This window comes from Engystomops pustulosus, chromosome 1, assembly GCF_040894005.1.
Source record: "Engystomops pustulosus chromosome 1, aEngPut4.maternal, whole genome shotgun sequence".
In the NCBI taxonomy this organism is placed as follows: Eukaryota; Metazoa; Chordata; class Amphibia; order Anura; family Leptodactylidae; genus Engystomops; species Engystomops pustulosus.
Genome location: NC_092411.1, coordinates 160,780,076 through 160,805,276, shown reverse-complemented (window position 1 = coordinate 160,805,276; position 25,201 = coordinate 160,780,076). Strand labels below are relative to the sequence as shown.

Here is a 25,201-nt window from a genome sequence, read left to right as displayed (position 1 = left end):
GACATTTGAGCTCTCAATTGCTGTTACTATTGACAAATAAGAAAAGAAAGAAAAAGGGGAAGGGGAGTATAGTTAACAAAATCAAAATACAAGGAATTGGATTGACTATATACAGCTGTGACTATGGCACAGACCAAGTTTTCAGAGGGAGGTGGAGCAATTAACAAGAATCATTAACCCATACAAATAGGCCAGAAAGAAATAGGAAAAGTGAAATTGTAAAATATTGTTTGGTATTTTGCTATAGGAAATAGGAAGCACATTGTCTTGCATTTAAAGTTCACATCATATGACCAGCGTTTTGTTTGCATGTCTAATTATTTAGATATTGGTGCAAAATAATGAGGACATAGTAATCATGTTAGTTCTCAGTCATTAAATTAGGGTTACAAATAACTTAATATGTTCATTGCTTCTCCAAAAGCAAAGTTTTGTTGTTTAATATTTGAAGTTGAATCTTGAAAACCATAGCTTTCCTTTACATGGCTTTTCTCTTGCCTAGATCCATACTTTGTCAGTGCTGTGGAGTGGAAGGATCATGTGTATTTCTTCTTCAGGGAGATAGCAATGGAGTACAACTACTTTGAGAAGGTATGCATGCCTGCCTGCATTTAATTATACATTAGATACTCAGCCTTGTCACTTTATATGAGTCTTTAGTATTTAGGTGGTATCACACATAGAATCTAAGTGATGTTGAAGGATATTTATTGGTGTTTTTATGCACACAGATATTAGCCTATGAAAATACAAAATATTAAATTGGTTTAATTGGCATTTAGTTGGTTTTGAATTATTTTTTTTTAGATTTTTTTTAATTTTTTCAAAATAAAAAAAAAATCTCTATTGTGTGTTTATTTAATATTAAAATGTTCCCTTTATTCTTTTTTCTCATTAACGTACACTCTGCAACCCATCTTTACAGACCAAAAATCAGAAATGTAGATATTTTTGCTGCTTTATCAAACAAGAAAAATGAAATATCACATGATCATAAGTATTCAGACCCTTTGCTGCAACACTCATATTTAGCTCACGTGCTGTCCATTTCCTTTTGATCCTTCTTGAGGGTACGTTCACATGTAGCAATAATGTATGCTTTTTTAAACGCATCAGAACGGCTAAGAAGAGGAGATTTGGCTTATTGCATAGCTGTTAACATTGCTTTACAAAGTACGTGTTAATGCAATGTCAATGGAGGTGTAAACAGTGTTAACCAACACATGCATCAGGTCTTAGGAACTGCCAAGATGCTCAGAGAGAATTGTGGCAAGGCGCTGACAGATCTGGCCAAGGTTACAAAAGAATTTCTACAGCACACAGTGGTCTCCATAATGCTATAAATAAATGAATATAACAAAACGCTGTGTCATGAGTCACAAAATGGTGAATTAGTACTCACCAGTAATTCTGTTTCCATCTAGTCCTCCATGACGGCCCACTTGGAGGATGCCCCTTGACCTCTGTAGGGACAGGAAGCAGAGAGGTTAAAAGCCTCGTACCCGCATCCTCCCGCCAGTGTATCAAATAACTACACCGGTGGAAGGTACAACAAAAATTTTATTTCGTATGGTAAATATTCACATACACTTACAGAAAAAAGAAAACCTAGGGAGGGAATATATATATATATATATATATATACCGTCATGGAGGACAAGATGGAAACCAAATTACCGGTGAGTACTAATTCACCATTTCCCTAACGTCCTCCCATGATGGCCATTCTTGGAGATCTACCAAATAAGTAGAGTATTCTACGGTGGGATGACCGCTTGCAGAACCTTCCTTCCAAAGGAGAGGTCCTGAGAACTTGGCGAGTCTAAACGATAAGGTTTTATGAAGGTAGATGGTTAGGCCCAGGTGACTGCCTTGCAAATCTGCTATAGTGATGCGCCTCTTTTCTCGACCCAAGAAGTTGACATAGCCCTAGTGGAATGAGCCTTCAGAACTTCCTTTCCCTGCTTCGTATAGCAGGAGGAAATAGCCAATTTCAGCCATCTTGCTATTGATATTATTCCCTGAAATTGAATAAACAAGGGGAAGAAAGCCTCAAAAACAAGTTATGGTCTATGCGCCAGGGTTCAGTAGCCTGCAGATAAGCTAACACAACTCGTCTTACGTCAAGAAGGTGCCACAAGGCTTCCCTACTAGAAGAGGGGTTCTCGCAAAAAGACGGAAGGGTGATCTCCTGGTTCCTGTGGAATTTGGATACCACCTTGGAGATGAAGCTTGGATCTAGAGTAAGGGTGATACGATCAGAAAGAAAGTTTCCCGATGAAAATAGCCTGAAGTTCCCCCAGTCTCCTGGCTGTAGTAACTGCGATAAGTAGGGTGGTTTTTAGCGTTAAATTCTTAATGCTAGTACTGTCCAGAGGTTTAAATGGAGGCTTGGAAAGGGCGTCTAGGACTAAGGCGAGATCCCAGGTAGGAATCCTCCTAAGAATCTGGGGTCTGATTCTGGAGGAGGCCAAGATAAATCTCCTGACCCACCTGTGATCTGCAAGTGAATAATCGAAAAAAAGCGCCAAGGGACGAAACCTGGACCTTCAGGGTTCTAGTAGATAGGCCTAATTCCAGGCCCTTCTGCACGAAGTCCAGGATCTGAAAAATTTGGGGGTTGAGTTGAGATGGAGGATTATCCCTGCAAAAGGTCGCAAGTTTCTTTCAGATTTTGTGATAAGTGGCAAGTGTAACTTTCTTCCTACTTGCCTTGGTGTGGCTACTACAGCACCGGAAAGACCCTGCAATGTCAGGAAATCGGACTCAGGATACATGCTGCTAGCTGAAGCTTCCCCCGAGTCTGGATGAAGAATAGGACCCTGGTGCAGAAGATCCTGCACAGGATCTGCAGGGCCAAGGACGTCAGCCAGGGGTATCAGCTTTTCTTTTGCCAGTTCGGGCAGATAAGCATCACACTTGCCTAGTCCATAAGGATCTTCCTGAGGACCCTTGCGACCAAGGGAATAGGGGCAAAGGCGTAGGAAAGAGGTTCGATCCACAGATGACTGAAGGCCTTTGCTTCCAGTGACACACTGAGTTGTCCCTCGTACCGAAGAGGTTGATCCGAGGAATGCCCCAAAGACTGGTCAATTGGAGGAAGACTTCCTGGTTGATGCACCACTTGTTGGGAAAGACTTCCCTCCTGCTTCCTTGTTTAGAACTCCTCTTAGGTGAATCGCAGATAGGGAGAGTATATTTTCTTCTGCCCAGGCAAAGATGCTGCAAGTCAGATCTTGTCCCTCCTTGTCTTCTCAGGTAGGACACCGCCGTGGTGTTGTCCTAAAAAAATTCTTCGATAATATGTGGACATGACGAAGTGTATTTGACCTTAGGGCTTCTTAGATAGCCCGTAGCTCCCGATAATTCGATGGCTTCTTTGATTGGGAAGGGGTCCATGATCCTTGGACGTAGTGAGAAGGGAAGATTGCTCCCCTACCCACACTGCTTATGTCGGTCGTGATGGCAAGACACAGAAGGCAGTGCCAAAGGAGCCCTTTTCCCAGGTTCTTCACCTCTAACCACTACTGTAGGTCTCTTTACTGAGGACGGAATGGTGACCATTTTGTTCAACCCTGAGGGTCTTCGATTCCAAGAACAGAGGATCCAACTCGGATCTCGGAGCTGAGGGAATACCAAAGGGAAGAGCCCGAAACTGAAAGCTGAGGATAGAACCCCCTGGAGAAAGAACTGAGAGAATCTGAGGAATCTGAGATGAGGAGTGAGTTGGGACATAATAAGCATCCCGAAGATCTATCGTGCACATACAGTAATCTGTGTAAATGAGTTGGGTAGCGGATCTTACCGATTCCATGTGAAACCTTCTGTAGGTGATGAAGCTGTTCAAGGACTAAGTTTATGATCAGCCGGTTTGATCCATTGGGTTTCTCAGTGTATGAGGGATGAAACTTCCTGCCATATGAGAGAATAGAGGATAAGGGGGAATAAATCTTGGAGGGGGGGGGGCACTGAATTCTATTCTGCATCCAGAACTGACAATGTTCAGGACCCAAGGGTTTGAGGTAACACATGTCCGTTGGGAAACGAACCCTAAAAGACGCCCCCCCCCCCACCCACTTTAGTGTCACTGTTTTTTTCCCCAGAGTTGTCAGGAGGATTGGAGAACAGAAACCCCCTGCCTCTGCCTCCCTTGGGGGTAACTCCAATGCCCCTGTTAACCTTTCCCACGAAAGGAATCTTTGGGGTTCTTGAAGGGACGAAATGAAGGTTTCTTGGAAGATGTTCTGTTTTCAGGAAATGTTTTTTTCTTAATCGGAGGCTTTATCTAAAATAGCATCCAACTCCAGACCGAAGACTAAGTTGCCTGTAAAGGGGATGCTACTTGAAATGCTTTCAAGTAGAGATGCTCTGGGAGTACCTTCTCTAATATGCGATTCCAGCTCGTTTAGCCAGAAGAAGAGGGTCCTCGCGACTGAGGTAGCAGATCAGCTTGAAATCCAACCTGATCATCGACGTCCGAGGCTTTTTTTTTTTTTTAAGAAGAGCGTTAGACTTCCTGGCCATGGGATCCCTAAGCTGTGCTGAATCCTCAAAGGGAAGGCCTGTTTTTTTGACTACTTTGGTTTCCTGCACATCCACCTTTGAGACTTCTTGATCAAAGACGAGACGTCTCCTAAAACTTTTGGAAGTTATGATCTTCTCTGGGTCTTTCCATTCTTCCGTAATCAGCCCCATTAAAGTATCATTCACCTGGAAGACGCGTTGTTTTTTTGGCCTTTAGGCCCCCGAACAGTTTGTCCTCCCGAGACATACAGGGAACTTCTTCCTCAATATTAAGGGTTTCATGTATGTCCTTCAAGAGGTTATCTAGATCGTTTACTTGAAAAGGTGACGGGAGTCAAGCTTCTGACTGAAATCCTGGGAATCCTGTTCTTCTGTGTCAACTAGAGAGCAGGACGGAACCTCAGAATCATAATTATCTTCGTCGGAGGAAGAGATGTCCGCCAATCTAGGTTTTTTTTTTAGGTGGGGGGGGGGGGATCTTTTTGTGTTGCCGATGCAACCACCTTTTCTTCAATAAAGGATTTTAACTCATCCATGAAAGACGTTTTCTCCTCACACATAAACCCTTCGATACAGGGTCTGCTTATGGGCTTTGAGTACGAGTCAGGCATAGTGTGGAGACACATATTGCACTTCTTAGCAGTGGTCCTACTCTTCACGGAACGGTCGGACTTGCTAGTTTTCTCAGACCTTTCCGATCTTTCCTCTTTACATTTCCCCTTAGACCCTTTATCCTTTTCCTAAGGGGGGGGGGGGAGGTGAGGAAAATAACTAACTTGGGGTTCTAATACGTGTAGTAAATACTAATAGAACATTCCATACAGCATCACTTACATGACCAGGAGGGTGGAGTAGGCCCAAGTCTGCATCATCAGCCATAATGATGTATGAGACGGCAAGGCAAAACCGAACAGCATGCACACTAACTCCTTTCCGTTACAAGGCACCACTAATGGACGCCATTACACTACTATTGGAGAGTTAAATACCTTATCGTGAAGCCCATCACCCCATGCAGGTGGCTGCTGCGCTGACGGAGCGCATACCTGAGAACAAAGCTTCCTGAAGGTGTCGCGCGTTCTCGCGTAGGCCGACTGCCAGCCCCTGGAGAAGACTGAGCGCCGGATCATCCAGGACCAGGGAGGGAAGGACCCAGCTGCGGACCCAACCCGGAGGGGAACTACAGCCTGCGATAGCCCGATACCCCTGTAACGTCCCTCCCCCCCACTTGGAGGAGAGAGAAACCCTATTTTGACCTGCCCTGTATGGACAGGAAGACACAGGTGGGAGGCTTTTAACCTCTCTGCTTCCTGTCCCTACAGAGGTCAAGGGGCATCCTCCAAGGTGGGCCGTCATGGGAGGACGTTATGGAAATGGAGCTTAAATAGTTTGAATTTATGATTCAAAAAATGTTATGGGCTTTTTAAAGTATTCAGAGTTATCACCAAGGTGGTCACCACTGGAAACTACAAGTCCCATGATCCTTTAGTTCTCAGTAACTCCTCCCTCTTATGCTCTGCACTCAGTGATGATGTAACAGACTGTCCTGCTCTGTTACCATAGTAATGATGTGTTTAACTGCCATCACTGCACATTGCCTCACTGAGATGGGCCTGACCACAACACTGGCCATACTGGATGCACTGCAACCAACTGACTACAGCCAAACATAGTGATAATCACATGCCCTTCCCAGGCAGGTGTAGGACATGTGAGGTGGACATGAGACCAGTGGGCAGTAGCATTTTAATTCACCATCATAGTGTATGTCCACAACTTTGTTCTGCTAAGGGGAGCAAAATTTTAAACAACTAATTAAAATTACATAGCTTTTTTTAACTCCTTAAGGACACAGCCATTTTACAGCTTAAGGCTCAGTCCCATATTTTGGATTCTGACTTGCATCGCTTTATATGGTTATAACTTTTGAACACTGTTACTTATCAAAGTGATCGTTTTGAGATAGTTTTTTTTCCCCACATGTAGTGGTAAATTTTGGCTGATGAGTTTTGCATTTATTTACAAAAAAAAGAAGAAATTATGAATTTTTTGAAAAATTTGCCTGAAAAAGTGATGATTTCAAATTTAAAAAATGGCAAATTTTTCAAAAAATATTGCTTGAAACAATACTTTTTTCTTATGTATTATTCTTGACTTTCCTTTTATTTTTTGTTAACTATTGTTTTGATTCTAAACCCTTCAGGTAATTGTGTCACGTGTTGCTCGTGTATGCAAGAATGACATGGGGGGATCTCAACGTGTTTTGGAAAAACAGTTCACTTCTTTCCTGAAAGCTCGTCTCAACTGTTCCATTCCTGGAGACTCTCATTTCTACTTCAATGTAATACAGTCATCCAGTGAAATACTAATAATTGGAGGAAAACCGGTAGTTCTTGCTCTCTTCTCTACTCCAGCAAACAGGTAACCTTCCTATGAAATGTGGTAAAAATATATTTTAAGCAAACTCACATAGGGAATTTCTGGCAATAAGAGTAAAATGTGCTAAATTGTTGCTCTATATTTGTTTGTTCAGTGTGTCTTTTCCCAGTATAGGTGTTCTTAGAAGCACTAATGCATTCAATTAGGCTGTAGAAGATTACACTTTTGAAAGCCTGAGTAAAGTTGATGTTTACTGGCTATTTTTCAGCCCGATTCTAATACTTAGCATGAATAAATACCGTTATTCTAAACGTTTTAATCAGGCAGTTTTCTTTTTGATCATAATAAGAATGTAAACTTTGAATTTGACAAAATTCTGTGTTTTTGTTGAATATATCAACTCAACTGTAATCCCTAATTTTACAAAAAAAAAAAAAAAAAAAAACACTTTTAAAGTTTCAAAGTTATTGACCCTTCACTAATGAACTGTCCAGCCGCAGCCTCCCCTCAATAATTAAATACCCACCAGAGCTCCCGTAAATAATAAACTCTGTACTTATTTCAGGCCCTCTTCTCCCTGTACCCCCTCTCCTCCTTGCGGCTTCCCAGCAAAGCAGGCAGGAGAACATCTATGTGCTATGCGGGTACATGATGCCACAGATCAACAGCGCTTTAAATTCCCAGGATATAATAAATAAACCAAATAAAACCTGCTGAATGCTGCTGATGGGGGGGGGGGGGGATACCTGCCATGGAACGGTTCGACCTACGGATGTCTGAGTTTGATGGCACTGGTGTCATGAACCAGGTCTTGGTCAGGAGCTTGGCCTGATGGCATAAACATTTCAACTAAAACGCATGCTATTGGTAACAAGCACCACAGGTTTTCGAACGTGTGAACACAGCCTGAAAGTATGACAGAGGCTTGCGTTATGTACAGCCCGATCGCACATTCGTTCAGTGACTACGTGCCTTGTATTGTTTAAATGCAAGATACCGGGCCTGGTTCACAATCACATGTCTTTCCCTGGAAAGACATTTGCAATCAGGCACGCCTCCCTGTGCGCTACCATTAAGAAACGCAACGCTAGCAGCATGTGTAACTGCGGCCTAAGGTTTTGGGCCTGATATATCTTAGGGTGCTGTTGGACATTAGTGTTTTGAAGCGGAATCAAAGCGGAAAGGGCGGGGCTTTGGTGCCATGCCATGTATATATTCACACACACACACGTATAATTTTTTTAAAAATAAAATGGTTCACAAGGGTGTGTCGGGGAGTTTGAAATTGAACTCTAAACTTGCCTTAGTAATGGCGAGTAGTCAACTCTTCCCAGCCCCCCAGGTTTAAAGTGAGGAAATCGGTGCAATTTTTATATTAAAAAAAAAAACACTCCTGGCGCCATTTTAACATTTTTCCTGACACTTAGAAACACGAATTTTATATAAAAGAGGAGACTCCCTTCTTTCATAGGAAAAAAAAGAAGTGAGGTTCTATGTGTCACAGAGCCAGAGATACAGCCCCCTGAAGTGTAGCTCCCTCCAGATTCTTAGCCATCAGGCTACAGGGAGAATTTGCTGCACCTCACAGATAATGGAAATATTCACTTTATATGTTACTACATTTTGAGAAGGTATAATATCAACTAATATTCATGTTTAAACCCTCTCCTATCCAGAACTATCTAAGAGCACTCTTTCTCTCTTATTGCCTTTTATTTCTTGATTTTTTCCGTCAATTTTCGGGGGGGGGGGGGAACTGCCACGACGAACACTCGATCCTCTTCTCCTAATGTCGCACCACAACATGTCCATAAAGTTATATGTAACACCAAAAACACACACACACACACACACACACACACACACACACTGGAATAAAGTTTATGTCACACCATCCTTAATTATTTACACCTGTGTTAAGACGTTCTCACTCAAATTCTTATGAATCACGGAGGGTTCTGTTATTGTTTGGCTAATACAATGGCGCACATCTAAAAGTGACTTTTGTTGTCTCATTAGCTTGGTCTATGGATATATAGTTATTTATTTGGGTAATCCTTGTGGAAGGGAGAATACATTGATAGATCTATGTGACACCCTATCGATTTAATGTTCCCTTTGCTGCATATTTTGGGGAATATACACTTGTGGGGTATGTATGATCTCCTCACATCTTACTGTTTTAGGAAGGTATATTTTCTTTATACAAGTATTCTGGATTTGTAAATTTTGTAGAGGAAATTGAATTTATGCAATTTATTGCTGTTTGCTGCAAAGTTGTATGAAGGTAGTAGTGTGCATTTTAAAAGTTATTCTTGTTTACATGATCATTTCTGGAAATTTGATTTTGACACAATAGGAGCTTTTATTTTGTGTGTGATATATTTTTAAACACATTTATGTATAGCAGCCAATTATGTAAAAGTTTTTGTTTTAGCATTTTTGGGAGTGTAATTTCTTGATATTGTGGTATAATCTAAATTTGCTCACTTCGTGTTATTTTTAAATTTGTGCGTAAACCTCATCTTCGTATGTTATCAAGGCATTTTCAATGCAGATATTTAGTTATTTCAGTTTTAGTGATATTATGATTATTTACGTGAACATAATAAACACAAGAAAGAAAATAGGGAGTATGGGGGAAGGGAAAGAGATAGGTAAAGATAAAGATGTGAGTGTATCTGTAAAAATTTACTTTTATTAATTACTTAAAATTCCTAAGTGCGTTCTCTTACTAGTATATAACAGATTCTAGTATGGCAGTAATTTGAACTGCCTTACTTTTATCCAAGTCACTAGGGTGATATATACACACCCTGGGATTGTAGTCGGGTATGGGTGCCCTTATAATTTATTATACCCTCCAGAGTTTTGTAATTCTCCCACGTATTCCTATTGTGGGGATCAGAGAATCAGGGACAGGAATTTAGAATTAATCGGTCCCAGTGCTACTTAGCAGCATGGTATACTGCTGTGTTAATGTCTATTGTCACTGTCAGGAGAGCGATCGTGATGGACAGTGGAGTTTATCGCTCCCTGACTAGTGGCACTGTGTCGCGCCAGCAGTAGGCTTCATTAGCAGGATTGCGGCTCTGGAGGATATACGCCACATCTCCTTCACTGCTGCAGCACGAGCACGATCGTCTCGGCTTGCGTGCGTCCACGCCGCTGAGACGATCAACTTGTTCGTGCACTGGTAACTGATTTCTCTCTCTAAAAATATTGATTGCTGCTGTCCCTTGTAGAATCTGTCCCTAAACTGTGACTTAGGATAAACAGATAGCGTCCCGACACGTGTTTCGCCGGGTCTCCCCAGCTTCTTCTAAGGGCAAAGACGCCCGGTTCCGGGCGCTTTTTAATTTAAAGGGGTTATGCCGCAAAACAAATTACTCCAAAAAGCTCTCAAAGAAGTTAAAATATTTCAAAAATCTATATGTAATGGTAACATGGAATTAAAAATACCTTTCTATGTGTTATTATGATGCTTGTTCAGCCTCTATTCTGCTCCACACAGAGGCAGATGTGGGAGGGGCCTAGCACTGACAGCGGCTGTTATTCCACAACTCATTGGCCTCACCTTTGTGAATCATGGCAGATGTGTATTGTATGTAGTCAGACAATGCACTTTTGGGGATCTCCAGCTACTTGGTTGCACTAACCTTGCTCTACTTGTATAAATTTATTGTACCATTGAGTCAGAGATCTTTCTGATTTCATGTATTTCTCATACCATTTATTCTGAAGGTCCAGTATCATGTTTGATTATATTTGACACTTGGCAGGAGTGAGGGGTGTTTTCAGGGAAACTCTTTTGTACTTCTTTGTCCCTGAAATGAGGTGCATTAACATGGTTTTTATCATTTTTATTAATAAACATTTGCATTTTCGTATGTTATTTTGGGGCAGTTAATTACTTCTCTTGTGTATTTTGTAAGGAATTGTGATAAAATCCCAGCTTGTATGCCTGCTTTTTGGCGCACAAGCTGTAATAAATGTGTCCCTGTCTATTGTGATAAGATTGCTAGATAGGAAAGGTGATAGATAGATATGATAGAGATAGATGATATATAAATAGGTAAGAGATGGATAGATAGAAGATAGATAGTAAATAGATGACAGATGATAGATAATAGGACTTAGATAGGACCTACATCCCTGCTAGTCAGGGACAAGGGCCCCTTTGCAGGACAGTAGTGTAGCATGGAGGGACAGTGAATGGAGGAGAGTACAGGAGGAGGACTGCATCAGGAGAGGTCAGAGCTCAGCCTGTTACTTGTGTTATCTCTGCAGCCTCCTGTGTGACCTGACTAATGGTGGAGGGAGGAGAGGGCTGCTACATTGCCATGATCCATGTTAGAAGAGCTCTGTCCTCTGTGTATCAGACACCCTGGTCTGGCTGCATTTACCTGGCATGTGATGCAGGAAGCCCTGGTGAAGCTGAGGCTTGAAATAAGCAGTGGAGATCACAGGCATCACTCGTATCACTATACAGCTAAGCTCTCTGCCCCTCCTCCTCTCTCACCTCCTATTGGCTGGACTGTGTCAGCTGATCTCTCAGTGTGGAGAGGAGCTGTAAGCCTGAGGAGGAATATGCAGTAGCTGGCTGACTCCTTGTGCGCAGACTCGGCCAGATCAGCTGTTGCTCAGGACGGGACACAGCTACCACTAGAGGGCGCCAGCAACCAGGACAAAAGGAGTTCTCAGTAAGGCTGCAGATTTTGTAATAAGTGTAAATGGTGAAAGTACTTGTCACAATGCACTGGGCTCAATTACAGCCATTTGCTATGGTGACACAACCCCTTTAAACTATTTTTGATTGACAGCTTGATAAGCCAATACCAAACAGCTGATACTTTTAGTGTGTTTGGTGATATAATGGAGATTGTATCATTTTCTTATTCCTTAATGATGATCTTGGACATATATTCTATTTTATAGATAAATAGTCCAATTAGTCTCCTTTGTTAAAATTGTGATTCACAAAAGGAGACATAACGTTCCAAGATAGGGAAAGTGGGGGGGGGGGGGGGGGCAGTAAAAAACACACAACAGCATTATATCAAAATAAATACACAATTATTTCTTTAATAATATAGTTCCTTTGAATAGTAGTGACCTTTTATCACTCAATGTTGGGAATGTATAATGACAGTAAGTGCATTGAGATATTATTGGTATGAAATAAGTACTTTGTTGTGCTATATGAATACAGGTGAAGGAGAAGTACCATTGTGGGGTACAGGAGCCTCTCTCTTACTGTCCAGTTATGTTATCTTAGAGTCAGGAGAAGGGATCATCCTGGTTTCATAGGGTTGGTTAGAGATGAGAAAAAGGCAATAGTGATATACTCAATAGACAACTGGGGAATATATCAATAGAGAGATCAATACATAAATAAAGATTACTTGATATCTTGAGGTTTATCGGAAACATCCAAAACTGAAATTGTCATTCAGGCCTCTAGGTTTGAGGCTGCCCATCCTGTAAATCCAATAACTTTCCTTTTGCAGAAGCAGAGTATCCAAGTCCCCACCTCTAATTCCTAATGTGACTTGGGTGATTGCCCACCCTTTAAGACCCTTATGATTACAATTATGGAATTTTCTGAAATGTTCTGCAATGGGTGTGGGTTGGAAATTTTTTTTCTGTTTTTCAGCTTCTTTCTGCATTTTGTCATAGTTTTTTATGGAGTATATATGCTCTCTGATCCTTGTTCTCATCTCTCAGATGGTTTTCCCCACATATCAACTTACATGGGCATTGGAGGGCATAAATTACTCCAAGTGAGGAGCAAGTGATATGTTCCTTGATTTTATAGTTCTGCCCATCCTTGTCCTCAAATCCTGTTGTTCCTACCAGGACTTGGCATGCCATACAGAGTCCACATGGATAAAATCCTGCATATTTGTGGTGTGTTGCCTTCTTGGTCTTACAGAAGTGGCTCTGTACCAGCATGTTGCCTATGGAGGAACCCTTTCGGTACCCGCATGAAACCCTTTCACCTACCACTTTGGCTAAATCAGGATCCAAGGCAAGTATCCCCCAGTGACGGTTAATAATCTGGCTAGTTTCGTTCCATTTATCATGTAGAGTAGTGATGAATCTAATCTGTGAGTCTACAGTCTTGGGTTTTACATGTAGCAGTGAGGATCTATCAGTGTGGAGTGCAGCATTGTATGCTTTCTTTATAGAACGACCCGAGTAAAATCTCTGACGTAGAGGTTCTTTAAGGGCAATTGCCCCTTCTTTGAATCTTTCGAGAGTAGAACAATTCCTTCTTAATCTTAGGAATTCCCCTTTCGGAATTCCCTTGATAGTACAGGGTAGGTGCGCACTCCCTGCATGTAGCAGGCTGTTAGTAGCCGTCTCTTTTCTATACATTCATGTCTGGATTGAACCATCTTTATCCACTTCGATATTGATGTCCAGAAAGGGAATGGAAGTTTTGCTATGCATAAGGGTAAGTCTGATGTTGCAATCGTTTTCATTAAGATGTAATATAAATTCCTTCATAGTTTCCTCTGATCCCTACCACATCATCTATGTACCTTTTCCAGAGGACAATATGATGGGTGGTGGGAGGAAGACCGGGTATTCTGTGACACCTTGGAGGAATCCACACAAGGAACAGATTGGCGAAAGTGGGCGCACATGCTGCGCCCATCGCCGTTCCTTGGGTCTGGAGGAAGAAGCGGGCATCAAAGACAAAGTAGTTATGGCGAAGTACGAAGAGCAATGACTCCAGAATGAAATTCTGTCGCATTGATATTTGACAGCCTCACAGCCCACTTGATGACCTATGCTAGTGTAAAGGCTTTCAATGTCTACTGTAACAAGGATTTCATCTTGTTCCAGAGACATGCCTTCTAAATCTTTCAGTATCTGCATGGTGTCTCTTGTGTATGAGAACAGATCCAAGACATAGTGTCTTAATTCATTGTCCAGCCAGCGACTTAATCTCTCGGTCAGACACCCGATACCGGACACGATGGGCCTGCCCGGTGGAGCATTAAGGTCCTTATGGACCTTAGGCAACATGTAAAATGTCGCCACTTTCGGGTGCCTGACCGTGAGAAAATCCCTCTCTTGAGTGGAGATGGCTCGATCCTGCCATCCTTTGTTTAGTAAATTCTGGTATTTAATCAGAAATTCCTTTGTGGGATCACACCACAGTTGTTTATAACATTGTGTAGTCAAGAGTTGCCTCTTGGCTTCTTTTATGTAGGACTCCTGGGGCCAGATAACCACATTCCCCCCTTTATCTGACTGTTTCAGGACCACATTTCTTAAGTTCTTCTAAGGCTACACGTTCTTTGTATGCAATATTGGAACCACGCGTGCCGTTATCCATTTTCTCAATGTCCTTAGAGACCATCTCGATGAATATTTTTATTGGGGGGCAGGACTCAAAAGAAGGCATTGTCTTGGATTTGGACTTAAGTTTGGGATTAGGGGCAGTCTTCGATTCTTGTTGGGTAGGATAAGGTTCTATTTCGGGAGTAGTAATATTTTCCTCTGCCAGTTCTTCTAAAATACGCAGGGTAATATCTTCCTGTGTACCTTCCCCATTATCTGTTGTGACTCCCGCTGTATGTTCTGTCTCCTTATTTAGGAACATTTTTTTTTATAGAACAGTTTCCTCCCAAATAAATGTAGGTCTTTAATTATCTCAAATTTCTTCATGTGGGTTGTAATACAAAAATTAAAGCCTTTCTTTAAAACAGAAGCTTGTGCTCTTGTCAGTACATGCTTGGAGAGATTGATAATTTGCATGCTACCATCATATTGCTTAGAATCTATTTTCTCCTTTCTCTTGTCCCCCAAACTTGGGTTTGTGCTCCTCTGTTCCCGTATCCCCATTTCTGTCTGTCTCGTAAAAAAAGATTATTGTTGGCGCCTGTTCAAGCAGCAATCAATATTTTTAGAGATAGAAATCAGTTACCAGTGCACGAACAAGTTGATAGTCTCAGCGGCGTGGACGCACGCAAGCCGAGACGATCGTGCTCGTGCTGCAGCAGTGAAGGAGACGCGGCGTATATCCTCCAGAGCCGCAATCCTGCTAATGAAGCCTACTGCTGGCGCGACACAGTGCCACTAGTCAGGGAGCGATAAACTCCACTGTCCATCACGATCGCTCTCCTGACAGTGACAATAGACATTAACACAGCAGTATACCATGCTGCTAAGTAGCACTGGGACCGATTAATTCTAAATTCCTGTCCCTGATTCTCTGATCCCCACAATAGGAATACGTGGGAGAATTACAAAACTCTGGAGGGTATAATAAATTATAAGGGCACCCATACCCGACTACAATCCCAGGGTGTGTATATATCACCCTAGTGACTTGGATAAAAATAAGGCAGTTCAAATTACTGCCATACTAGAATCTGTTATATACTAGTAAGAGAACGCACTTAGGAATTTTAAGTACCGTATATACTCGAATATAAGCCGACCCAAGTATAAGACGAGGCCCCTAATTTTACCACAAAAACCAGGTAAAACATATTTTTTTTACTCGAGTATAAGCCGAGTGTGGATTTTCAGCACATTTTTTGGTGCTGAAAAACTAGGCTTATACTCGAGTATATAAGGTAATTAAAGTAAATTTTTACAGATACACTCACATCTTTATCTTTACCTATCTCTTTCCCTTCCCCCATACTCCCTATTTTCTTTTTTGTGTTTATCAAATTCAATAGGTGGTGCACATCGTGAGTGTTCACAAATTGGAACACTATAAACAATATCAATATGAGGCATTTGTGAACTCTACACATGTGCATGTTTTACTTTTAGAGGATAAGGGAAATATTTTCTGTTTGGAGCACATTTTTTGCCATTAAAGTCAAATTTTAAGTATTTTTTTATAAAATGTTTCAGTTTGAATCAAGATTGCATGGTGGCGCCCATGTCTAAACTCTTTAATTCAGTTTTGAAAATGGGGCAAGTGTCTTCTTTCAGAAAATATCTGGTTTGTTGTGGTTTTACTTTAATTTCGATTTTATTTGTAAACGTCAAAATTCTAAAAATTGCTCTGGTCAATAACGCAACAAAATATCTAGAAATGCCTGACAGGGAAGGGGTTAAATTGAATTACAAGGTGAAGATGCTTATCACCTATCTACTGTCTATATATCCATCATCGATATGTCTAGTTATCCATCTCCTATAATCTGACCATTTATACATCTCACTTTTTCTCCATCTTCTTTCTATCTACTACTGTATTTATATACAGTAGATGGATATGAGAGATAATCTACTTTATAGTTCTGCATCTAGAAATCTTTCATATTTATCTTCAATCATAATAATTAATAATTCCTTTATTTATACAGCACACACAGATTACACAGCGCTGCACAGAGCTGCCAGATTAGTCCCTGTCCCCATGGGGCTCACAATCTAATTAACCTACCAGTACATTTTTAGAGTGTGGGAGGAAACCAGAGGACCCGGAGAAAACCCACGCAAACACAGAAAGAACATACAAACTCTTGGCAGATGTTGATCAGCACTGCAATGCTGCAGTGCTAACCACTGAGTCTCCATGCTGCCCATCAATCTTTCTCATCCATCTCCTATAAAATTCTCCTATATTACAGTTTGTTTTACCATACTTAAGGGAGCCTCTTATTGACTGTGACTGGTCATAAAATAGTTTTATTTTGGGGCCCCACTTTTAGTTTTGCCCAGGGCCCCATTTTGTCTAGAACCGGCGATCTGTTACCATCACAGCCTCAGATCATACAAAGTATGATTTGGTATTCTACAACACACATTGAACCGGCATCCTTTGGCCTTTCTAGTCGGTGCTCTACCACTGTGTAACCCGATTGTCTTCTACCTGTCTTTTTGTTGGTGGTGTTTCTGCATCACCTGTTGGAGTTTTTAGGTCTCAGCTGTGTTAATTTGTATTATTCTATCAGTAGTGGCTGGGCTCCATTTAAAGGGGTATTCTCATCTGGGCACTCACATTCGGTTTCATTAATCTGCTATAAATAAACATTTCTACAATTGGATGTTATTAAAAAAAAAAAAAAAAATGTTCCTGTGTGAAGATAATTTCTCATAAATGTAGTCATGTTGTACCTTAGAAACGAGATAGCTTCCTTGGATACGGCCACCTCTGCTGGAGGGATTGCACCAAGAAACAAAAGTTTTTTATATATGAAATGTCTGGGAGTTACTGCATGTCCCGCAGCCATCCTGTGGTAATGATTGCTGAAGCCAGGTGATCCGGTAGGACTCTATAGCGCATGTCTGCCAGAATGTGAGGTGGTCGTATCCGAGGAAGCTATCTCAGCTACATTTATGAGAATTTTTCACCCAGGAACATTTTTTTTTTTTATTAACATCCAATTGAATAAATGTTTACATATGGAAAATGAATTTAATTAAATGTAAATGCCCTGATGGGAATACCCCTTTAAGGCAGGTTGTCATTCGGTATTTTCTAGGTATCGTATCTGCAGCTCATCCCTTGCTCTGTTCTGTAAGATAGTCTATATTTTCTAGTAGCTTGTTGCTTTGTATGTGTGAGAGATTCTGGGATGTCTGTTCTCTTGTATTCACTCAGCATTTGTCTGTTCCCCTTTGTTTGGGTTTAATAGTGTGTGTTTTGTGGACCTGCTCTAGTTATTATCCGTTATTCCTGTCCTCCATTATTGCCCTCCTTCCTGTATTCAGCCTTGTTTGTGTGCATGCGGGGATTGCTAGTACACCAAGTTTTACTTGCTACAATTGTTTCGTTAGGGGGGCCCAATTTGTCTCTGTGTTGAGAGAGAAGTTGTCAGGTCCGGGCAAGCCCAGATAAGCTAGCCGTCACCTGCAGGCAAGGACTAGTTTAGCTTTAAAGTAAGGGACAGTTTCCCTTCCCAGTTTCCCTAGTACTTGCTACTCTCTTTATAAGGTTTCCTGCTTCTTTTAAACCTTGACAGAACGGCAGTTTAATTATGCTTGTAAATCTGTATTTATAGTTATGACTTTGTTGAGAAGTTCTGCACAAACTTGGCATTTTCTTTGCCGTCCACAGACCTATGCCAATAGTCTGGGGGGGGGTTCCTTAAGGAGTCCACTGCAGGGGCTAAGTCATGGTCCTTGTGTAAGGGTAAAATGGATGCTGAAACCTATTGTGCTGAATTCCGTAGGTGGTTGATAGATACAGCCTTGGAATTCCTTTACCCCAAAATGTGTTTCCTGAAAAGGTTAAGTGGTAAGATTACAAATCGTATCTTTGCTCTTGGTCCAGGGCAGGTGCAATGGAAGTTTTTTTTTTTTGTTTTTTTAATAGGGCCGATTTTAACATGTAAATTGGAATTATTTCAAATAGTTTAACTGTTTAACATTTTGCACAGTAACCCCTTTTGTCAAAATTCTTAAATATTTGCACTTTTTTTTAAATTGGTTCCTTTTAAGGTTGAGGTCACACGTAGCAGTTTAATAGCGTTTTTCTTGCATTTTGAAACTAATTACAACAGCTGAGGATAGGTGATTTGCCTTATTTCATTACTGTTAACATTTGTGTTTACAAAATGCTATGTAAACACCATGTTAACACATGTGTTAACATTGTTTTTACTATGCGTTTTGTAAATTCTAATGTTAACACTAGTGTAAATAGGCAAATCAACTCTCTTCAGCTGTTGTAATAGGTTTCAAAGTGCATTAAAAAAGCAACATGTACATCACAAATTAACAGTAGTGTCCACTCCTGCATATAACACCCTCACGTGGCTTGTGTCCATGTGGATTTGAGACATTTGCAACAAAAAAATAAAAAATTTGCGCCTGATAGGAAAAACTGAACATGTATCACAAGTAAAATGACATGATCATACATTAGGTGCAAAAAAAAGAGCCGCCAAAGGTCTCTAAAATTCGCCTCAGAGAGACAGATGATACATGTGGCCCGAAGTGTTGCAACTTACTTGGGTATTGCAGGCAGGAATCGTAGTCGGTGAAGCCAGAGGTCAGCACACAGGAGAAGCTTAGCAGTATAGAGGAGCAGGCAGGTATCGCAGTCGGGAGGAAGCTGGAAGTCGTAGCACAGAAGATCAGCGTCAGTTTTGAAGAAGCAGGCAGGTATCGTAGTCAAGAGAAAGCCAGTGGTCGTTGCACAATAGAAAAGTCAGACAAGGTAAACTAAAGGCTGCAAGCACAATAATCTTGCAAGGAAGTGTAATCCAGGCTGAGTTTAAATAGGTAGTCCAATCAAGGAAGGGGTGGAGCAAAGTCAGGGAAACAGGAAGTAGGAACTTGAAGATCAAGAACTAGGCCAAGGATCAGCACTGGAACTGTCCAGAGAACTGCATATCTCAGTTAGTATAGCTGCATTCTCGGACAGCGGAATCCGCTGGTTCAAGTCCTGACAATAGGTGGGAATGTTGAAAAGACATGCTCTTCTTCCAAGCTATCTATCAATCCTATTCCATCTCAGCAATGGATAACTCTCCTTCAGGATTAAAGGCTATTACTCATTCTGAAAATTTTAAAATAAATCTGCCCCAATGAGTAATATCAATAGTATTAAAACGGTGTCGGGCAGCGAGCACATCAAATAGGCATATGATACATAATTATTGTAAAGTGCATAGTGCAAAGCCTAAAGTGCAATACGTCACAAATATACCAAAGATAATAATAAGGCGCACAAACAATGTAGAGTAGCAGAGTATACCTGAAATTTGAGCAGCGATTTCTCCAATGCGCCTCACTATTCTCTGATTTCAAGTATACTCTGCTATTTTACATTGTTTGTGTGCCTTATTATTATCTGTGGTATATTTGTGACGTATTGCACTTTAGGCTTTGCACTATGCACTTTACAATAATTATGTATCGTATGCCTATTTGATGTGCTCGCTGCCCACACCTACATGTTTCTGCTATGAAACCACCCATGCCTGTTTAAAGCTCTGTTTTTAAGTGTACCTAATAAAGTTAGCATTTTTTAATACTATTGATATTACTCATTATATTCCTTTTGGTAGCAATAATCCTGTCATACGTGGGTCCAAAAATGTTATTTTGTCCTGGGGTAAAGAATATTAAGAAAATTGTCATAACGCCCGAATTCTCTCTATCTTCTAAAATATCTGACTTCTATGATGTGTTTAGTGAATTAGAGTCTAAAACCTTGCCGCCATACCCCTCATCACCCATTCACGATACTAATACCTTGTGGTTTATCTCTGGGGTATGTTAGTGTCCATAGAGGGCGAGTACTCGGGTAAGATCCTAGGCTATTCAAAACTACATAATGTGGCTCAGGACGGGGTCCATAGACCTTCTCTTATACTGCAACTATTGTTACAAATTTGCAATTGTAATTATGTGTCCTTGTGTCTTTACTTTGTATTGACATGTTTTTCCTGTTATATTTCGTATCTTGTTTGTCTGTTGTAGTCCAATAAACTTGATTGAACCATAGAACCTTGCCGCCTCATCTTGTGTGACTGTTCAATTGAATTTGTCCCTGGTACATCTATGCCCAAGAGTTGCCTCTTTAATCTATTTATACCTGAATGTGATTAAGAGTACTAAAAGTTTGGAGGCTGGGCACATTAGACCCTTAAAATCTCCTCAGATTTTGCCCTCTATTGTTATTCTTGTATTCAGCCTCAGTTGTGTATTTGTGTTCATGCTGGGGTTGCTAGTTTGCCAAGTTTTACTTGCATTGTTTAGCTAAGGGGGATTTAGTACACCAGACCCTGTTATCCTTTAGTCCTTTTCCCTACTATCTGGAAAGGTCTTCACGTTCAGAGAGAGAGATAAGTTGTCGGATCCGGGGTAAGCTGACGATCACCCACAGGCAGGGGCTAGCTTATCCTTGGAGTAAGGGACAGTTTTCCCTTCCCCGTTTCCCTAGTTCTTGCTGCTCTCTTTATTTGGTTTACTGCTTTCATTTAAACCATGACAGTGGTCTCCGTGGATGCGACCAAGTGGTACTTAAGGTCCTTTCTTTCTAAAAGTCTTTCAAGTCAAGTAGTCCTTCAAGTAGCCTAGACGAGTTCTCCTGCAATCAGCTCAACTTAGACCACCATCCAGAACACAGCCCTCTGCAACTGCCCAGCACAGCAACCGCTATTTTACGCACTCTCCTTCACCAAAGCCTGACTTCCTGTTGAGTTTTGATGCAATATTTTTTCTTCAATGAAGGGCCTTGAAACTGTAGTTCCAGCGCACCCCTGGCCTTGTAGGAGTCCAAAATGTCCCAGTAATTACTTACAATAAGAATTTATGACCAAGAACAAACATGTACTGTACTTATGGGGGATTGGTTACTTTGCTGCTTTCCACTCATCAAGGTTGGTTACTACAAATGTATTGCTATATAACCTTACATACACACTATGATGTAATAAGTGGGTCACAGTGCGGCGCCATAGTGTGTGCGCGGGCACAGTGCATAGACATGCCTGTAAGATGGAGATGCAGTGGCGCTGGTGGTGCCTAATAAAGTGTCAGTCTGTGCTAGGTGTTGTGAGACTTGTGGTGTGAGCTGTCTTGGCACAGGAGGACACATCATCAATCGTTGCCTGAGCCACAGCTCATAAATGTTTTCGAGGAAGACCGAGGCAAGAGAAAAAACAAGGTGATTTTTTTTTTTATATTTACTATTGAGGATTGGAGGATGATTATATTAACCCCTTAACGACGTGTAAGGTAGTGTGGCTGCAGGTGTTTGGAGAGGCCTCACAAGCAGAGTGTCAAGTTCTGCCCCTGTTCACAAAACCTCAGGTTCTCTAATGACTAATAAAATTCACATAGTGAGCTCAAAGAAATCATACCAAGACAAAGTATGTGGTATAATATATCAATCTGTGTGGAGCAGCATTGCCATGAAAGGCCAGGCAGATGTGAGATGCTTTATTTGCATCACAAAGGATTATACATAACTTTCAGTGGGGAAGGACCTGACCTTGGTTAAAGATAAGAAGTTATGTCCATAGTTCATTGGTTACTAAATTATAACATAGGCATCGCAGGAACAAAGGCTCTGTTCTCCTTGGAGTGGGTGGTATCGTAAATCAGCCAAAGCCAACATTCTTTCACTGCACAGGAGTGTGTTATCAATCTTCATCCACAGTTGAGCGTCCTCTTAGTTTTCAGCATTTAGCAAGCATATAAAATAAAAACATTTTCCTTAAACATATAACAATACTTCACAGTCTCCCCTAAAACAATTTTAATGTATCTTTCCCTCGCACCATAGTTAATCCCTTAGGAGTTAATCAGCAGTGGGGAAGGGGATAGGATTTCTTCACCAGTTTGAGACGGACAGAGCCTAACGCTCCACCTTCCTTTGTACTTGGACTTGTCTGATGAATAGACTCCTCCTATTCTTTCCCTTTTTATATATCCTTATAAACCACTTGGGTTTTAAGTGAGTGGATTGAGATTCCGCACTGGTTTTTCTTCTCCGAGAGGCCTTACGTCTTCAATGGCCTTAGATATTAACCTCTTCACACAACATATGACCAAAATGCCATGAGAAACAGAATATTAGAAAGACTAATAATGGACCCACTAGTTGTTTAAGGGCTGAGGGCCAATCACTTAGTTACCAAAAAGTAAGCGTCCCGTGGGTGGTCAATACTATAGTTTATTTGTTTCCCTAAGAAGTTTATTAGTCCCTATCAAAACTTTAATGAGGCATAAAAGTAACAGAACTTGACTTTAGTAAATCCAATTAGGACTTCCTTCTAGCTTTACTGAAGTACTTGTTGTCAGCAGAACCTGGAAGGCATCATCATCTCTGGGGTCATCTCTCTTCCTCACATGGCTCTTTATCATCAACCGATCTCCAGGTTGAAGCTAATGAAAGAGAACATACAAAACATACTTTAGTACAGTGTGCGTGTGTAAGGTTATCATATAGTCTGTAAGTCTCCCATACTGCATTTGGAGCAAATGTGAATAATAGCATCCTAATCTAGGAACCAAACCAAATTAAATCTCATAGGGACTCAATCTTGTCTTTTTACTGGCCTATATCTTACTGAAAGGGCTAATAGCTAATGGTAGACCCTCGGTCCATGGTTTCCCAGTCTCCTTTTGGATCTTTAGTTTCAGAGTCCCAATCAACCTCTCAACCTTCCTGCTACTTTGTGAATGTTGTGGGATGTGAACTACCTAATCTATCCCTAAATCACAACTTCTCTTGAGACTGTGGGTACCTTTTGAGCATTTCTGGTCACTCATACCTGTAGACCATTTTTGAACTGAACATAGTCAATACGCTTCTCTCTGGGAAAAATACAAAAATCTTTGTTGTACCGGGGTGGCACCTTTACAGTCTGTAACACAGAGACCACTACACCAAACACTGGAACACCTGGATGTTTTAAACTGGTGGATGTAACCATAAGTCACCTGGGTCACAATAGGTTGTAAAGAGTCCATTTTACACACATAAGACTGGTACCTTCTCCTTGCTGCATCTTCTGTCCTTCTTTCTCTGCTTGTCTTTGCAGGACCTGTTAGGAGTTACCATGGTAGAGGTTTCCTCAGCTGGCAACACAGTCATGGTGTCGACTAAGGGTACAGATGTCCTGGCAGCTTCCTTGGCTCCTCTATATGCTAGGTCATTCCCTTGTGTTTCTGTTTACCTTAGTGTGTGCCTTACTCTTAACAATAGTTTCTTATGTTAGTTCGAGTACCCTCTCTGTAAGTATCTTAATCAGGTCTGCATGTTTCACTAGGCGCCTGCTGCTGGTGTGATGAACGCTCTGGCTTTTCACATAGGGCTGTTAACATGACCTGTTGACCTGTACCAAAGGTACTTTGCATCTGCATACATGCTATCTGTCTTACCCTAAGCTAAGGGACATACTTTGATCAATACTTTCAGTTCTGTTCCACTTCTTGTGCTAATATGTTATAGAAGTGCTTCTGTTTCTTATACTTGGTTCCTTGTTGTGTTGTGCAATGACAGCATATAACATCTTAATAACATTTACCTTAACCCCTTTGTGCACCTTGACGTGACTCTACGTCATAGGATGCGGCTCTTTCCCGCACCTAGACGTAGAGTCACGTCACAACTTTAAAGTGTCACTGTCACGAGTGACAGTGACACAGACCCGCGATCTCGGCGCCGGCCGCCGGGTCCGGTATCCTAGTAACTGGCAAGGGACCTATCACAGCCGTCCCTTGCCGGCGATCGCTCTGATTGGCCGATCTGTACAGAATGGCCAATCAGACAGCGATCACGTGTCAAGAGGAGGACAGAGGAGGGCTGCAAGCTCCATTCTCCTCATTCAGCGTTGTGAAGTGAAGAGAACGGAGCCTGTGTCCTTCTGCTGTCCCCTCATAGTCAAAATCCACCATTTTAACCCTTTGATCACAGCTGCCCCTCTGTGATCATCCCCCATAACTCCCACACTATTAGGGAGTTCCCAGTTTCTTTTTTTTTTTGTCAAAAAAACTAAAAAAAAAAAAAAAAAGTCAGTGTTAGTTAGTATCAGTGTCAGTCAGTGTCAGTTAGTGTCCGTCAGCGTCAGTGAGCATCAGTCAGTGTCAGTTAGCATCCGTCAGCGTCAGTTAGCTTCCGTCAGCATCAGTTAGCGTCCGTCAGCGTCAGTTAGCGTCCGTCAGCGTCAGTTAGCGTCCGTCAGCGTCAGTGAGCGTCCGTCAGAGTCAGTGAGCGTCCGTCAGAGTCAGTGAGCGTCCGTCAGAGTCAGTGAGCGTCCGTCAGAGTCAGTGAGCGTCCGTCAGAGTCAGTGAGCGTCCGTCAGAGTCAGTGAGCGTCCGTCAGAGTCAGTGAGCGTCCGTCAGAGTCAGTGAGCGTCCGTCAGAGTCAGTGAGCGTCCGTCAGAGTCAGTGAGCGTCCGTCAGAGTCAGTGAGCGTCCGTCAGAGTCAGTGAGCGTCCGTCAGAGTCAGTGAGCGTCCGTCAGAGTCAGTGAGCGTCCGTCAGAGTTCAGTTTCTTTGTTCTTTGTCAAAAAACTTATACATAAAAATTTTTTAAAAAAGTCAGTTAGTGTTATAATCAATTAGTGTCAGTCAGCGTCCGTCACAGTCAGTCAGCGTCCGTCACAGTCAGTCAGTGTCCGTGACAGTCAGCGTCCGCCACAGTCGGTCAGCGTCCGCCACAGTCAGTCAGCGTCCGCAACAGTCAGTGAGCGTCCGCCACAGTCAGTGAGCGTCCGCCACAGTCAGTGAGCGTCCGCCACAGTCAGTGAGCGTCCGCCACAGTCAGTGAGCGTCCGCCACAGTCAGTGAGCGTCCGCCACAGTCAGTGAGCGTCCGCCACAGTCAGTGAGCGTCCGCCACAGTCAGTGAGCGTC

The 25,201-nt window shown here is 41.8% G+C and overlaps 1 protein-coding gene across 6 annotated transcripts in view; it reads left to right on the top strand.

Annotated features, from left to right (window-relative positions):
* Positions 1-25,201, top strand: part of SEMA6B (semaphorin 6B) — a 205,010-nt gene that overhangs the window by 114,940 nt on the left and 64,869 nt on the right. For all 6 annotated transcript variants that reach the window (XM_072113425.1, XM_072113412.1, XM_072113419.1 and 3 more), the window contains 2 exons: positions 503-591; positions 6,728-6,945. In XM_072113425.1, coding sequence (XP_071969526.1) covers positions 503-591; positions 6,728-6,945 — 307 coding nt within the window. The remainder of the gene's footprint in view (positions 1-502; positions 592-6,727; positions 6,946-25,201) is intronic.